This window comes from Oncorhynchus keta, chromosome 12 (assembly GCF_023373465.1).
Source record: "Oncorhynchus keta strain PuntledgeMale-10-30-2019 chromosome 12, Oket_V2, whole genome shotgun sequence".
Lineage (NCBI taxonomy): Eukaryota > Metazoa > Chordata > Actinopteri > Salmoniformes > Salmonidae > Oncorhynchus > Oncorhynchus keta.
This window is the reverse complement of record NC_068432.1, coordinates 45,732,506-45,749,172: the sequence shown is the minus strand read 5'-3', so window position 1 is coordinate 45,749,172 and position 16,667 is coordinate 45,732,506. Positions and strand designations below refer to the sequence as shown.

Here is a 16,667-nt window from a genome sequence, read left to right as displayed (position 1 = left end):
CCAGGGGGGTCATAGACCATGTCATAGACCATGTGTCTCACCTTGCCCCAGTCCCTCTCTGTATGGGCCCAGGGGTTAGTGTCATAGACCATGTGTCTCACCTTGCCCCAGTCCCTCTCTGTATGGGCCCAGGGGTTAGTGTCATAGACCATGTGTCTCACCTTGCCCCAGTCCCTCTCTGTATGGGCCCAGGGGTTAGTGTCATAGACCATGTGTCTCACCTTGCCCCAGTCCCTCTCTGTATGGGCCCAGGGGTTAGTGTCGTAGACCATGTGTCTCACCTTGCCCCAGTCCCTCTGGCTCTCTGTATGGGCCGAGGGCATCTTGGCTTTCTTCTTACTGGCCTTCAGCTTCTCCCCGGCCTTAACCACCTCACTGGTGTCGTTCTTACAGGTGGGACAGTACCTGCCAATCACAACACAAGAACCATAACTCCCTTACTGATCTACTGCCTCTCAGAGCATGATCAATACAGGAAGTCAATGTAGATGGACAGGAGAGAAACTACTACTGGTAGTATACTGTTGGTGTCAGTGTCTCTGGTATAGACAGTGTGTTACTAAGACATCTATGAGAGAGAAATCTGGTACCTACAATAAAATCTATACTGGCACCCAAAGGAAAATATAGAATGTGGAACTTATATGGCTTATATGGCTAAAGGAATATCTATATATCTCAGTCAGCACTAACATGTAAACATGACTATTACACTCACAATGCATGTTCAATCATTATAGTCAATTGACATTGTGCATCATACTTGCTCCACCAGCCGTCAGTGCACAGGTCTACAGGTCTTGTCTACATCCCAAAGGGCACCCTATTCCCTATATAGCGCACTACTTTTGACCAGGGCCCATTGGGTCATCCTGTGTTGAGTATAGCACCCCCCAGGTGGTCTGGGAGGACCAGGTCAGAGCTCACCAGTCCTCGTCGTCAGGTATGGTGGCTAGCGGTGGGTTGAGACAGTATATATGGAAGGCCATGTTACACTCATCACACAGCAGCTGCATATGGGCATCCTGCTTCCCTCCACACACGCAGCACGAGCAGAACCTGCACTCCGACTCGGGGTCCGTCTTGCAGTGCTTACACTCCGGCCCGCTCTTGCCTGGATCCATCCCGGCGCACAAACATACACACACAGACGCACATGTAAACACATACAGGGGTGTGCACACACTCACAGATACATATGCAAAGAATTGGCACACACACAGGCGAACAAAACCATACGACAAAAACAAATACCCATAAGCCCACACACACCACAAACACACATGCATGTATTGATGCCAAAAACCCATGTAATCTTGCCATTTAAATTGAATATGCAGAATGCTATATAAGAAGTATTTGAAATGTATCAATTTCAGGCTAATTGATGAAAACAATTTCAAGTTACTTCTTTGCAGTACCCCCTTGACCTCAGCGCTTCTAGAACAGCTGGCATACTAGGTAGACCTATCTCAGCCCTGTTTGGCTGTGGTATGCCCCATCTCAGCCCTGAATGGCTGTAGACTATAGTATTGGTATGAGTGTGCTGAGGCCTACGTTTGAACTGTCCATCTACAGCAGACAGCGAGTGTGCTCCAGTCTTCTCAATCTGATAGATCTCATCCAGAAACAACAGTTTACAGTCTGGGATGACGTCCCCTGGCCCTCTGGGAAGAGAGGAGGGGAGAGAGAATGTGTTAATCAGTCCATCAGAGCTCCACAGGGAATGTTCTCTACACCCACTCAGCCAGGCTATTAGGATGTTTTGAGGTTAACAAACAGAAATAGAGAAAGTCCTCTTAACTTATTTAAGCAGAAATATCTAAGTTACATAACTGGGATAATCATCTGACCTAGAAGAGAGAAACAGACTTTCCCAACGGAAACTGTCCCATGACAGGTCTCTGTTACCCCAGCATGTCTTCTCTTACCCCTCCCAGCATGTCCTCTCTTACCCCTCCCAGCATGTCCTCTCTTACCCCTCCCAGCATGTCTTCTCTTACCCCTCCCAGCATGTCCTCTCTTACCCCTCCCAGCATGTCCTCTCTTACCCCTCCCAGCATGTCCTCTCTTACCCCTCCCAGCATGTCCTCTCTTACCCCTCCCAGCATGTCCTCTCTTACCCCTCCCAGCATGTCTTCTCTTACCCCTCCCAGCATGTCTTCTCTTACCCCTCCCAGCATGTCTTCTCTTACCCCTCCCAGCATGTCTTCTCTTACCCCTCCCAGCATGTCCTCTCTTACCCCTCCCAGCATGTCCTCTCTTACCCCTCCCAGCATGTCTTCTCTTACCCCTCCCAGCATGTCCTCTCTTACCCCTCCCAGCATGTCTTCTCTTACCCCTCCCAGCATGTCTTCTCTTACCCCTCCCAGCATGTCTTCTCTTACCCCTCCCAGCATGTCTTCTCTTACCCCTCCCAGCATGTCCTCTCTTACCCCTCCCAGCATGTCCTCTCTTACCCCTCCCAGCATGTCCTCTCTTACCCCTCCCAGCATGTCCTCTCTTACCCCTCCCAGCATGTCCTCTCTTACCCCTCCCAGCATGTCCTCTCTTACCCCTCCCAGCATGTCCTCTCTTACCCCTCCCAGCATGTCCTCTCTTACCCCTCCCAGCATGTCCTCTCTTACCCCAGCATGTCCTCTCTTACCCCAGCATGTCCTCTCTTACCCCAGCATGTCCTCTTACCCCAGCAGGATTCTGATGCGGACCTCCTTGTTGGTCCTGGAGATCTCATTGAGTGCTGTAATCTCAGCATCAAACCAGAAGCCCCTCTCCTCGGGGATCTCTATGTTGTAGTTCACCATGACAACCAGGCCTACCGTGAGCTGGTCCCACCGGAGCAGGGTCCGAGCCCGCGGCCGCACGTTACCGCCACACATCTCCACCACGCCGTTCTCAGGGTAACTAGGGAGCGCAAAGAATATTATCTATCATCCTCCTCCTCCTCAACATCTTCCCCAAAATGGATTCATTACATAAAGCATCTACAGGGAGTGTAAATCTCCTAAATGAATTACTCTCAGAGGGAATTGACAGAACTGCTTGGCTAATTCAATGCATGCAAAATGCTCATAAGATGTCAACACACCCGAGTACATTTCTATGAATTTTTTTTTTTTTTTTTTGCAAAGTATACTCACTTGTAATGTTCGTAACGTATATGCAATATCTGACATTTTAAGTGATGCAAATCACACATTCGCATAGATTTTTTGTATTGCAAAATCACAACAAAAGATCTTCAGATACATGTTATTTGTGCAGTAGTGCTATTTTTTTTTAGGTGAGGGAGCACATTTATTTTATATAATGACGTCATTTTTCAATCCACATTTGTAGCCCATTGAATATCATTATAGAATATGCATATAATGCATCCTCCAATTGCAACGTCTGCCAATGCCCACACAAAAACCAAGTTCGGGGCATAACTCATTTCAAAATAGACCATCATCACTGTCATTTATGAATGATGATTCACGTTTTACCCGTGAGATATCCAAACAGCATGCCAATCATTTGATCTCCGATCAGTTTCATGGGAATATGCATTTAAATCTTCTGTTACCTATTAGCCTTTCTTCTAGGCACATTTTGTTTAAAGTGTAACAGGGTTGTCATCTTTCCACCTGACACTGCAGAAATACGTATTTCAATGTTTATATTTATTCCTATTGGTTGTTTGAATTTACATATCAGTAAGGTGTTATGCTATTGGTCATGCTTGCAGATAGGTGGAGAACGCAAATGTAAATTCTTCCCAGCCTGATATTGACATGCAAGCAGTAGATCACGTTCTTTAACAGAACCCTGCTAATTCACAGTTATTTCAATGCTAAACAGACAAATCAGGAATCAGCCATCAACATACTGTTGTCCTGCATATCTAATGTATTTCCTTTTGTTTATCCTCAGGAACTTACGTTTATTGTATTTTGTACTATTTTTTGTAAATTGTTGATGTTTGATTACAAAATCACCAGTCTGATATTGATATGCAGGCGACAAATCACAAATCTACAGCCATCAACATCTTGTTGATCCTGCACATCGAATGTGCTTCATTGTGTCCATAGTCAGAACAAACACCAATCAATTGGGATCGCTGGACAGCTGTTACGAAAGCCTGCTTGTCAGCATGCGCTGTTTAGTTTTGGCGCAGCATTTGTCGTTGACTATTTAGCTTCAGATAAGAAATGACTGAGGTGTATTTGGTGTAACATATTATATGCTTACTATGCTATTATATTACATTCTGTGATGTAAATACTTGATGATTAATCATTATGTGATCTTGCGAGACATTCATTCAGCTTTGATTTAAATTGACTCAATGAGCACCATTGTGAGAAGTGATAATCTTCTATTTATAATAATAAGATGAGTAAGAATATTAGGCAACAGATCTTGATTAGGGTTATTTTAAGCGATTTGAGCGCCCTTCAAAAATTGTGGCACTGAAAGTACCTCACCGTAACCAAGTGGTCAACATATCGTTCTGGGTTTCACTGCGCAAGAGGTGTCGGTGGAGTTTTATGAACATCAAGGCAGACACGTGGTGAATTTGGATCCTAGATCTCGTTAGTGTGATGACAAGGTTCATGTGGTGGACCACTTTCTCTGTATACGTTACTGTAAGTTAAGCCGTCTGACAGTAGGGTGAGTTCAAGTACGTGGTACATGAGCTCCAAGTCAACCTCAGGAGTTCTGTCTGTGGCAGTTCTTGTTATGTCACATTTGGCCCGACGGGCCTCTGCACAAGCCTACAGTTTATTCCTAATTTGCACCACCACTAGAAAGAGAGAGAGGGAAGACAGGTGGGTAAATGGTGGTTTCTTCCCTGTATTTTACCTTTATTTAACTAGGCAAGTCAGTTAAGAACACATTCTTATTTTCAATGACGGCCTAGGAACAGTGGGTTAACTACCTGTTCAGGGGCAGAACGACAGATTTGTACCTTGTCAGCTCGGGGATTTGACCTTGCAACCTTTCGGTTACTAGTCCAACACTCTAACCACTAGGCTATCCTGCCACCCTGTACCATGTATGCCTACATATTAATTTAGTTTGTCATTTGATCGTTTTCATGGAACATTAGCAGTAATGAAATATAATTTAAAATGTATCAGACTTCAATTTTCCAGACATATTTTTACCAGTTCAGTGTATTCTCAAATTTAAAAAAAAGAAGGTGAGGGAGCATCGTTCACCATGGTCTCCTTGGGTAGTCACTAATCTTTTTCATGCAAGGAAAACTGGGTCCAGGTTCACCTCTTTGGATAATTGATATTTCACACATGCAGGCACTCAGATAGCAAATATAATATGCACTGTGAACTGGGACAAATTCAACGGGCTTAGAGATGTAGAAAGAGTTTGTCAAGTATGTATCACCATAAGAAAAGAGTAAATGATGCAAGTGTAGGCTATACTGTATATGTATGTATGTTTCAAATACATCCCTCCCTATTCCCCACATCCCCCAGGTTATCAGACTTTTACATCAAAAGAACGTCTTATGTATAAAACATAGGATCTCTGTGGCGGAGATCAGGAGAGAAGAGACAACAAGGGGATCTACCGTTTCAAAGGGATGTTGTGAAAGCTGGAGACTAGCTCACCTACGTCTGCTTTACACACACACACACACACACACACACACACACACACACAGTAGTGTCACAAATCACAGAACTTTCCTCTGACCTTCTCATGCATCTGTCTGACCGTCTCATTTGAGTTAGTAACACACTGACTCGACAGATGCATCTCAAATCTTTAACACTTTGCTGAAATATAATTACAGTGGTTTCTGTAGGATTTTGTGCTAATCTTCTCAGCCAACATACAAATGTGACAGTGGTGGGGTGATGGAATCCCAACCACAGGAAGACTGTTATTTAGACATTCATTTGACCATTGAATGGATGCTACAACACACATTAGCATGGGGAGGAGGCTTAGCTGCCACTGGCTGTACTATGAAACCTAGATAGAAGTGGACCTGCATTAGGGCTCTGGTCTAAAGTAGTGCACTATAAAGGGAATAGGGTGCCATAGGGCTCTGGTCTAAAGTAGTGCACTATAAAAAGGGAATAGGGTGCCATAGGGCTCTGGTCTAAAGTAGTGCAGTATATAGGGAATAGGGTGCCATAGGGCTCTGGCCTAAAGTAGTGCACTATAAAGGGAATAGGGTGCCATAGGGCTCTGGTCTAAAGTAGTGCACTATATAGGGAATAGGGTGCTGTTTCAGACACAACCTCCTCAGTCTGATCGTCCCTCACATTCTCTCTCCCTGCATGTGCTCCCTGCACAATCATGTTCATGTCCTGAATATCAATCCGTGGTACCACACACACACACACCCTCTATAGCCCCCGGGCCGAAGCTTTACACAGAGGGAGAGAGAAAGACCAGCATATGGTTCACAGCAACACCTTCTACATGTGTGTATGTTCATGTGTGCATGTCTGTGTGTGAGAGAGAGGGAGTGCATAGGGCCCTCACTACTTAACACATGTATGCTAATGTGTCCTGTTAATGCAAGTCATTTATGCATTCTACTAGAATGCATTTTACAATTCAGTCCATCAACATGACTAGTGTATAGGTGAGTAAACACTAGGGAAAAATGCTTGGGCACAGTAACAGCTTCAAGTCATCAGTGTGCTGGGACACTGTGTGAGGGTAGCAGGCTAGAGGCACGGATTTCCTTTTTTGGGTGGCGGGGATTACAGAGGCTCCGTAGGGGGAGAACAGAACAGAAGTCAGTGTTCAGCACACGGTGGTCCACCCCCAACATGGGCCACACAGACCCTTATACTGTACAAGGGACCTAGGAGGAGCTGGAAGCAGGGATTCTAGAATGCAATTTAGAATTTGGGTTTTCGATTGTGGAATTTAGAGTGTTGACTGGCGAGACTGTGATCAACATTATAAGTAGACAACCAGACAGATCTCATGTACAGCAGAGATGTGAAAACCAATATCGTTTTGCTGGGTCCCATGGCTGTCAGATAAGCTACATGGTTTGATAGGGTCTCTGGGTTCAGATGAGGAGCCACACACACACACACACACACACACACACACACACACACACACACACACACACACACACACACACACACACACACACACACACACACACACACACACCTGTTCTTAGTTGAGAGTAATTACTCCATGGTAGCATCACGGGTGAAATGATCACATTCTGTTAACCTCTCTGTTCATTTGTAATTGAGGATTTAAATGGAAACGGTGAAAAATCAAGATCTGTTTAATCACATTTAATCTGAAAACAAGAGGGAGGATAAGTGAAGTGAAGTGCATTGAGAGGGCAGTGGGGGAGTAATTTACTAGCAGGAAGGCAGTCCTGGTTGGATCTATTCACGCAATACAAGGTTGCCAAGTCTGTTGTAACAGCGGCATTATTTTATAATTCAATGGACCTGCAGGCATTTGGTCTCAGTCTGCCTTTAGCAATAGTGAAATACACTGAATGAAAATACACTGAATTAGATCTGTTAGATCTAAGTACCAGGTTTAATTCATGCAGCTAAATTAGAAAGGGGGGGGGCGGGGGTTAGCTGCCACAATACTGAAATTGCATGGTCTCTGCGGTAATATATTCCTTCTGATCTATTTTATATAACCATATAATCTGATAATTGTATTATTTATGCTATCCAGGTTTTTTTTCTGGTTGGATGGATGTACATGCATTGGTTGGGCCAAATACTAGACGGACCATAAGCCAGATCTGAGATGCTTGTTAGTATAGAAAAACAGGCAACAGCAAAAACGCAGAGGATTCTTTATCTTGGAGGCAACAGTTTTGTTGGAAATTAGTTTGAGATTTCAATGTGAAACTGGCTGTTTTTCTGCATCAAATTATACAGCAAGAAGCTTGGAAAGCCTTGCCTAACCACAACGCACACAAAGGAGATGAGAAAAAGCCTCCGCTCCGCGCTCTAACAAACAGTCAAAACCTGGGAACGTAGATTGTGCCGTTTACCAATCAGAGCCAGAGAGAGAAGCTGCTTGGCTTGGGGTCATTTGAAATATGTGTTGATGTTATTTGCAATAGTCATACTCAGTGCTCGGCTTGGACTGAAAATAGACGTCGGTACTCATTTTGGGTGTCAGTACTGTGTATATTTTGGTTTAGGATCGGCACAATACTTTTGAACTAATATTCCATAAGAGGAACAGGAGCTCAAGCAGTAGAAAATGTGAGGTGCCGGTAGTCAGCGTCGGTGAGCTCCTGCCCAAGTCAAACACAGATCATATTTCAATATGGATGAAGAGATTGATAGCTACTCTACAACAGCAGTGGTGTATGTGGTTCACACAGCAACAAGCCTCCTGTACCTCTCCATGTGACATGCTAGATGTGCCACTCAATTTTAGGCAGCAATTAGAATGTGGAGATGAGGCGGTTAGAGTAACGCTCCCGAGAACTCCGTGGTTACCATGGAAACGGCTCCTTCTGAATGGATTCACCAGAAAAAGATGACTCCAAATTCTATTTAGCAGCTTCCCCCTACACCACCCGCTTCTACATTCCCTTATAAGCTGCAGGCAGGGAGGGAGAAATCAGGGGCTGTGGTTTTAAACAAGCTGCTCCAACCTGACCCCATTTCCTGTTCCCTCTGAACCAAAGGGTTGTGGGTTCACATCCTAAACATCCCTACAGGGGAACATTCACCATCCAGGAGGATGTAGGGCAGTTTCTGCTTAAATTGCGTGAGTTAAATAAAAAACATTTTTGCATTAATATGTTGCAGATGTTCCCTACTTTGATTGCATGTAAAACTGAACACATTGTCCCAGTTTTTGTTCAAAACACCAACTACTGACAATGTTGTTTTTAGAGAAGTTGGAAGCCATGGAAGTTGTGTAAATATAGTAAAAATGCAATTCAACATTTCAGATTTCCAAACTGACAGGATGTATCCAGAATTGAACTATATCTTGTCTATTTCATCTGGCTATTACTCTCCGCCTAGCAACTGTGTGTAAATGAAAGTTATGCGTCAGTCCTAAAAACATACATACATTCTCACTCCAGGATCAACCCTGCAGACAAATTGTTTTTATTCCTTTTTCTAATGGATCTCTGAGACAGGAAATGACTTCCTGTTGCACATCGATTTCCATTTGACTGACTCACCAAGGCTATCAGAGAAATAGGATTCTCTTCAATTAGTGCCTGAGCTTTTGTTTCCTGCGTTAAAGGTCAAATGAGAGGGTGGGGCTATTGTAAATCAACTCCAATGGTGTAGCACTACATCAAGAAGTATCATGGTAGATATACGGGGATTTATATGGCATGTAATCTCTCCTCCTCTGTATCTAATGGTGCAGCACTACATACTTTAAGTGCATATCGTGTTATACAGCCGTTTTTATGGCTTAGATCATTCATTCATTCATTCATTCATTCATTCATATATAGCATGCAATCACACCTCCTCCTGAACTCCCAAGCACCCCAGTCTACACAGTCCTTACTTACCTGGTAGGATCCATCACCACTCACAGTTGTTTAATCCCACCAAACTGAATTAAACTTTTCTAAAACCATGAGCAAACAAAAAAGGAAACTATGAATCTGCGATAACAAGCCTCTAGGTCAGAAAGCACGGACAACTTACTCATCATATCTGATGTGGTACATCACATCCTCCTTCTCTTTGTCTGTGGCAGTATAGTCTGTTTGAGAGGTGGAGGGCCCAGCCCCTGGCCCAATACTGTCAGAGTTCAACACAGAAGTAGAATTATTCCCATTATTATTATTATTATTATTGTCTGAGGAGGAGAGGTGGCTTTGGCCTTGGCCCGACTCTGTCTCAAGCTTGCCGTTCGTCCTTTTGCTAGGCCTGCCAACCTTCCCTGCTGTAGGAGCTTTACTTGTGCTGTTCTGTCCCTTTGGGCTGAGTGACACGTTGTCGATGCAGGCTTCAAACCAGGCACCGATGCTTATGTCCCTGCAGTCCACCAACTCGTTTATCTGAAAGGAGAAAAATAAACAGAAAATTTAGTTTACCTTTCAACTATGAATAAAATGCACACGTACATTTAAAATGAATGGATGTGCAGAGTGCAGCTGGCTTTGAGTACTGATGAAAGCAATAACAGGTTTGACTCACGGGACATTTCAAGGATAGTGATGAAATGTTCAAAGAAAAGCTCTTCCTATAAGTCAAAGCCTTTTTACTTTTGTTGACATCATGAACAAACAAAGTGGAGGAAAATAATCCTCAGTTACTTGGGAAATGGACAGTTTTGACGAAAGAAAAAGTTCATGATTAGCGACAAAACGAGAAACACGCTGTCTCCAGTGTGTTAGCTAAACACCATTGACTATGCTATAAATGCGCCGCCCTTGCCTCAGTATACGGGACATGAACAGCTCACATGCATAAGAGCTAGGAGACAGGGAGGGGCAAGGCCAACAACATGCTGTCTGGGACCTCTGAGCATATCTACAATGTGTATCGTGGCTACAGTGGATGGAGGTTCTCTGTCCCCCCATTGCCACTCAACAAACACTCACTGAAGAACTCACGGATGAAGATTCCAGAACTGATGAACATTCCAGAACAGTGACATCACCCTGAGCGGCTAACTCTATTAGCTAACAACGTTACGCATCATAAAACAAACCGAGAACGCATCAAGAGACCATCAATCCAGATCTCAGCCTTGTACAGATGCAGAATATAAAGTATCAGACATCGTTGTAAAGTCCTTGAATTAAAGAGCTGAGTTAGGGAGGGACAGTGGGGTTTTGGGGGGTCAAGTCAATTATTTCAACTCAGGAAGTAAATCAAATTCCTGAATTTAAATGGAATCGACTCCAACGCTAGTCTCCAAAACCCACCAGCCTGTTTATAAAGGACAAAGCTTGTACCTTTCCATATTAATTCACATCTACATGAGAATCAGACAGAGCCTTCAGTCAGGCTGCTGTTTTCATGTGGTCCTGTCATCAGCTCCAGGAGAGACGGATAGTGAAAGCAGACATGTTCATCTCTACAGGCCAATGGGGACTGCTAATTGACAGGGACATCCTCTGGGCCACACACCAATTTTTTTATTATATTTATTTAACTAGGCTTATTTAACTAGACTAAGTCGCCTAGTGGTTAGAGCGTTGGACTAGTAACCGGAAGGTTGCAAGTTCAAACCCCCGAGCTGACAAGGTACAAATCTGTCGTTCTGCCCCTGAACAGGCAGTTAACCCACTGTTCCTAGGCCGTCATTGAAAATAAGAATTTGTTCTTAACTGACTTGCCTAGTTCAATAAAGGTAAAATAAAACAATTAAGAACAAATTCTTACTTACAATGACGGCCTACCAAAACGCAAAAGGCCTCTTACAGGGATGGGGGCTGGGATTAAAAATAAAAATATAGGAAAACACACTACAAGGGAGACACCACAACACTACAGAGACCTTACCTGCTGGGTTTGAGTACATTTAAATCTTAAACTACAAGTCTCACCAAAAACAGTAGCACATCAATAATACAGGTACCCTGAACACGAACAAACTAAAACGAACGTTAGCTTTCAGAGAAATCACTACTACTGTACTCCGTCTCAGTAGCAGTATCAAAGTTAAGCAGATTTTTGGTGTTTTCTGTTCACATTAAGTTTTCATAGAGCTACTACTTCCTGTTCACTCTACGTAATAGAATACATATACTACTTCCTGTTCACTCTACGTACATATACTACTTCCTGTTCATTATGTGTGAGTGTGCTTACCTCGTCAGTTTTATCTACTGAGTAAACATCTTTGCTGTTCAGTCATCTCCATCATTAGTCATAATATAATAAAATATGCTATTTATCAGACAGTGAGGCAGAGTGCACAATGGTACATTTAAGTGTTTAAGTAATCCTGTTAGTACACTACAATGCCAAAAGTTTGTGGCTATTTGGCTATTTCAGCCACACCCGTTGCATACAGGTGTATGAAATCAAGCACACATCCATGCAATCTCCATAGACAAACATTGGCAACAGAATGGCCTTACTGAAGAGCTCAGTGGCTTTCAAAAGTGACACCGCCATAGGATGTCACCTTTCCAACAAGTCAGTTTCATCAAATGTCTGCCCTGCTAGAGCTGCCCCGGTCAACTGTAAGTGCTGTTATTGTGAAGTGGAAACATCTAGGTGCAACAACAGCTCAGCCACGAAATGGTGGGCCACACAAGTTCACAGAACGGGACCGCCAGGTGGTGAAGCTCATGGCACATAAAAATTGTCTGTGTTCGTCGGGAGCTTCATGAAATGGGTTTCCATGGCTGTGTAGCCACACAAGCCTAAGATCACCATGTGCGATGCCAAGGGTCGGCTGGAGTGGTGTAAAGCTCGCCATAATTGGACTCTGGAACAGTGAAAACACGTTCTCGGGAGGGATGAATCAGGCTTCACCATCTGGCAGTCCGAAGGACTAATCTGGGTTTTGGTGGATGCCAGGAGAACGCTACCTGCCCGAATGTATAGTGCTAACTGTAAAGTTTGGTGGAGGAGGAATAATGGTCTGGGGCTGTTTTTCATGGTTCGGGCCCCTTAGTTCCAGTTAAGGGAAATCTTAACACTACAGCATACAATGACATCCAAGTCGATGTCCAAAAGGCTCCTTATCAGCCTCTATATCCAAGCCATAAGACTGCTGGACAATTCATCAAATGGCCACCCAGACTATTTGCATTGACAACACCCCCACCCTTTGTTTTTACACTGCTGCTACTCCCTGTTTATTAGATATGCAGTCACTTTACACCTACTTACCTACCTAATTATTTTACTTTAGTTTATTTAGTAAATATTTTTTAAACTATTTTCTTAAAACCCATTGTATTCTTATTTCAGCATGGACAATGCCCCCATGCACAAAGCGAGGTCCATACAGAAATGGTTTGTCGAGATCGGTGTGGAAGAACTTGACTGGCCTGCACAGAGCCCTGACCTCAACCCCATCGAACACCTTTGGGATGAATTGGAAAGCCGACTGTGAGCCAGGCCTAATTGACCCAACATCAGTGCCAGACCTCACTAATGCTTTTGTGGCTGAATGGAAGCAAGTCCCCGCAACAATGTTCCAACATCTAGTGGAAAAGCTTCCCAGAAGAGTGGAGGCTGTTATTGCAGCAAAGGGAGGACCAACTCCATATTAATGCCCATGATTTTGGAATGAGATGTTCCACGAGCAGGTGTCCACATACTTTTGGAACTGAAAACACAGCTGCAGTCATCTCCTTGATGGCGCTATAAGCATTGAGCCAAGAGACTGTCCTGTCCATGTTCCAGCACATATCTTTTACAGCCGCTGTGGTTCACCAGCGGCAGGCCCTCTCTCTCAGGGCTGGGCTCTGGGTATAGTGTGTCTCTGAGCTTGGGTCTACAAGGCATCTTTAGGCTCACACTCCCCGGCAGCTTGGCTTTGGTGTTAACTGTGAACAGGACATGTCCATCAAAACGTAGCAGCTCCAGCATTTACTGTGAGTATGAATAATAAAAAATACCAAGAGACATTCCTAGCAACCATTTGTTCCATGGTAATATGGCTTCTAGAACCTGTTATCTGATTCTAGGCCTAGGGGAGATTAAATCTGTAGAGCGACATACAATGAGGTAAAAGACGAGGTACAGTCCCATCCAGACATCACTCAACAGGGACATTTGAGTACAGGGCCAGTATTCAAAACGCTTATCAGAACAGGAGGTCCGTTGTATGACGCGCCCCCCCCCCACACCCCCCGTCCATATAAATCCTATTCATATTGATCTAAAAGGCAACACTGATCCTATAGCATAACTCCCACTCTGAGACGCTTTGTGAATAAGGACCCATAACAATATATCAACCTCCCCTGGCTGTGACCCCATTCTCCAAGGGTGACTCGGGGAGATATGCAAAAAAACAAACACATTTCCAATTCACACATGTGAAATAGGACAGATAAAAGCAACCCAGCCACCTCACACACACCAGTCAGCCAGACAGACCCCTGACTGGCACCCACACCACTGGACCTGCTACAGTAGCTAAGCACTCCTGAGCACTGTGTCCTGGCCGGCCGGTCACTATGGAGATGGAGTTCAGATCGCTGAGGGAGTAGAGACATGGCTGCCAATTCAAACTACCACAGGCATGTGGGCCCAAACCACAGCAATGCAAAGGGGAAAAGGTGGTGAAATGAGGCCGCATGACCTGCTGCTGGTGTACCATTGCCATGAAGGAAATTAACAACAAAACATATTTCAGTATCTCCTAAATTGTGAATGCTCTCTATAAACAGCTGAGCTATAGTAGAGTTATGAAAGCTCTCCCTCTCTCTAACCAGCTGAGCTATAGTAGAGTTATGAAAGCTCTCCCTCTCTCTAACCAGCTGAGCTATAGTAGAGTTATGAAAGCTCTCACTCTCTCTAACCAGCTGAGCTATAGTAGAGTTATGAAAGCTCTCACTCTCTCTAACCAGCTGAGCTATAGTAGTTGTGAATGCTCTCTCTCTAACCAGCTGAGCTATAGTAGTTGTGAATGCTCTCTCTAACCAGCTGAGCTATAGTAGTTGTGAATGCTCTCTCTCTAACCAGCTGAGCTATAGTAGTTGTGAATGCTCTCTCTAACCAGCTGAGCTATAGTAGTTGTGAATGCTCTCTATAACGAACTAAGCTATAGTAGAGTTGTGAATGCTCTCTCTCTCTCTAACCAGTAGAGTTGTGAATGCTCTCTCTCTAACCAGCTGAGCTATAGTAGTTGTGAATGCTCTCTCTCTAACCAGCTGAGCTATAGTAGTTGTGAATGCTCTCTCTAACCAGCTGAGCTATAGTAGTTGTGAATGCTCTCTCTCTAACCAGCTGAGCTATAGTAGTTGTGAATGCTCTCTCTCTAACCAGCTGAGCTATAGTAGTTGTGAATGCTCTCTCTAACCAGCTGAGCTATAGTAGTTGTGAATGCTCTCTCTAACCAGCTGAGCTATAGTAGTTGTGAATGCTCTCTCTAACCAGCTGAGCTATAGTAGTTGTGAATGCTCTCTATAACGAACTAAGCTATAGTAGAGTTGTGAATGCTCTCTCTATAACCAGCTGAGCTATAGTAGAGTTGTAAATGCTCTCTCTATAACCAGCTGAGCTATAGTAGAGTTATGAAAGCTGTCCCTCACTCTAACCAGCTGAGCTATAGTAGAGTTATGAAAGCTCTCCCTCTCTCTAACCAGCTGAGCTATAGTAGAGTTATGAAAGCTCTCACTCTAACCAACTAAGATATAGAGTTGTGAATGCTCTCTCTAACCAGCTGAGCTATAGTAGAGTTGTGAATGCTCTCTCTCTAACCAACTAAGATATAGAGTTGTGAATGCCCTCTCTATAACCAGTAGTTGTGAATGCTCTCTCTAACCAGCTGAGATATTGTAGTTGTGAATGCTCTCTCTCGAACCAGCTGAGCTATAGTAGAGTTGTGAATGCTCTCTCTAACCAGCTGAGCTATAGTAGTTGTGAATGCTCTCTCTCTAACCAGCTGAGCTATAGTAGTTGTGAATGCTCTCTCTCTAACCAGCTGAGCTATAGTAGTTGTGAATGCTCTCTCTCTAACCAGCTGAGCTATAGTAGTTGTGAATGCTCTCTCTCTAACCAGCTGAGCTATAGTAGTTGTGAATGCTCTCTCTAACCAGCTGAGCTATAGTAGTTGTGAATGCTCTCTAAAACGAACTAAGCTATAGTAGAGTTGTGAATGCTCTCTCTATAACCAGCTGAGCTATAGTAGAGTTGTAAATGCTCTCTCTATAACCAGCTGAGCTATAGTAGAGTTGTGAATGCTCTCTCTCTAACCAGCTGAGCTATAGTAGAGTTATGAAAGCTCTCCCTCACTCTAACCAGCTGAGCTATAGTAGAGTTATGAAAGCTCTCACTCTCTCTAACCAGCTGAGCTATAGTAGAGTTGTGAATGCTCTCTCTCTAACCAACTAAGATATAGAGTTGTGAATGCCCTCTCTATAACCAGTAGTTGTGAATGCTCTCTCGAACCAGCTGAGCTATAGTAGAGTTGTGAATGCTCTCTATAACGAACTAAGCTATAGTAGAGTTGTGAATGCTCTCTCTATAACCAGCTGAGCTACAGTAGAGTTGTAAATGCTCTCTCTCTAACCAGCTGAGCTATAGTAGTTGTGAATGCTCTCTCTCTAACCAGCTGAGCTATAGTAGTTGTGAATGCTCTCTCTAACCAGCTGAGCTATAGTAGTTGTGAATGCTCTCTCGAACCAGCTGAGCTATAGTAGAGTTGTGAATGCTCTCTATAACGAACTAAGCTATAGTAGAGTTGTGAATGCTCTCTCTATAACCAGCTGAGCTACAGTAGAGTTGTAAATGCTCTCTCTCTAACCAGCTGAGCTATAGTAGAGTTGTGAATGCTCTCTCTCTAACCAGCTGAGCTATAGTAGTTGTGAATGCTCTCTCTCTAACCAGCTGAGCTATAGTAGTTGTGAATGCTCTCTCTAACCAGCTGAGCTATAGTAGTTGTGAATGCTCTCTCTCTAACCAGCTGAGCTATAGTAGTTGTGAATGCTCTCTCTAACCAGCTGAGCTATAGTAGTTGTGAATGCTCTCTCTAACCAGCTGAGCTATAGTAGTTGTGAATGCTCTCTCTCT

General features: G+C 43.8%; 1 protein-coding gene across 7 annotated transcripts in view; it reads right to left on the bottom strand.

Annotated features, from left to right (window-relative positions):
• LOC118391563 (E3 ubiquitin-protein ligase UHRF2-like) overlaps nt 1–16,667 on the bottom strand; it is a 50,359-nt gene that overhangs the window by 8,949 nt on the left and 24,743 nt on the right. For all 7 annotated transcript variants that reach the window (XM_052458471.1, XM_052458468.1, XM_052458469.1 and 4 more), the window contains exons 3-7: nt 9,663–10,018; nt 2,686–2,904; nt 1,558–1,667; nt 928–1,114; nt 282–405 (exon numbers count right to left, since the gene is read on the bottom strand). In XM_052458471.1, the coding sequence (XP_052314431.1) occupies nt 282–405; nt 928–1,114; nt 1,558–1,667; nt 2,686–2,904; nt 9,663–10,018 (996 nt within the window). The remainder of the gene's footprint in view (nt 1–281; nt 406–927; nt 1,115–1,557; nt 1,668–2,685; nt 2,905–9,662; nt 10,019–16,667) is intronic.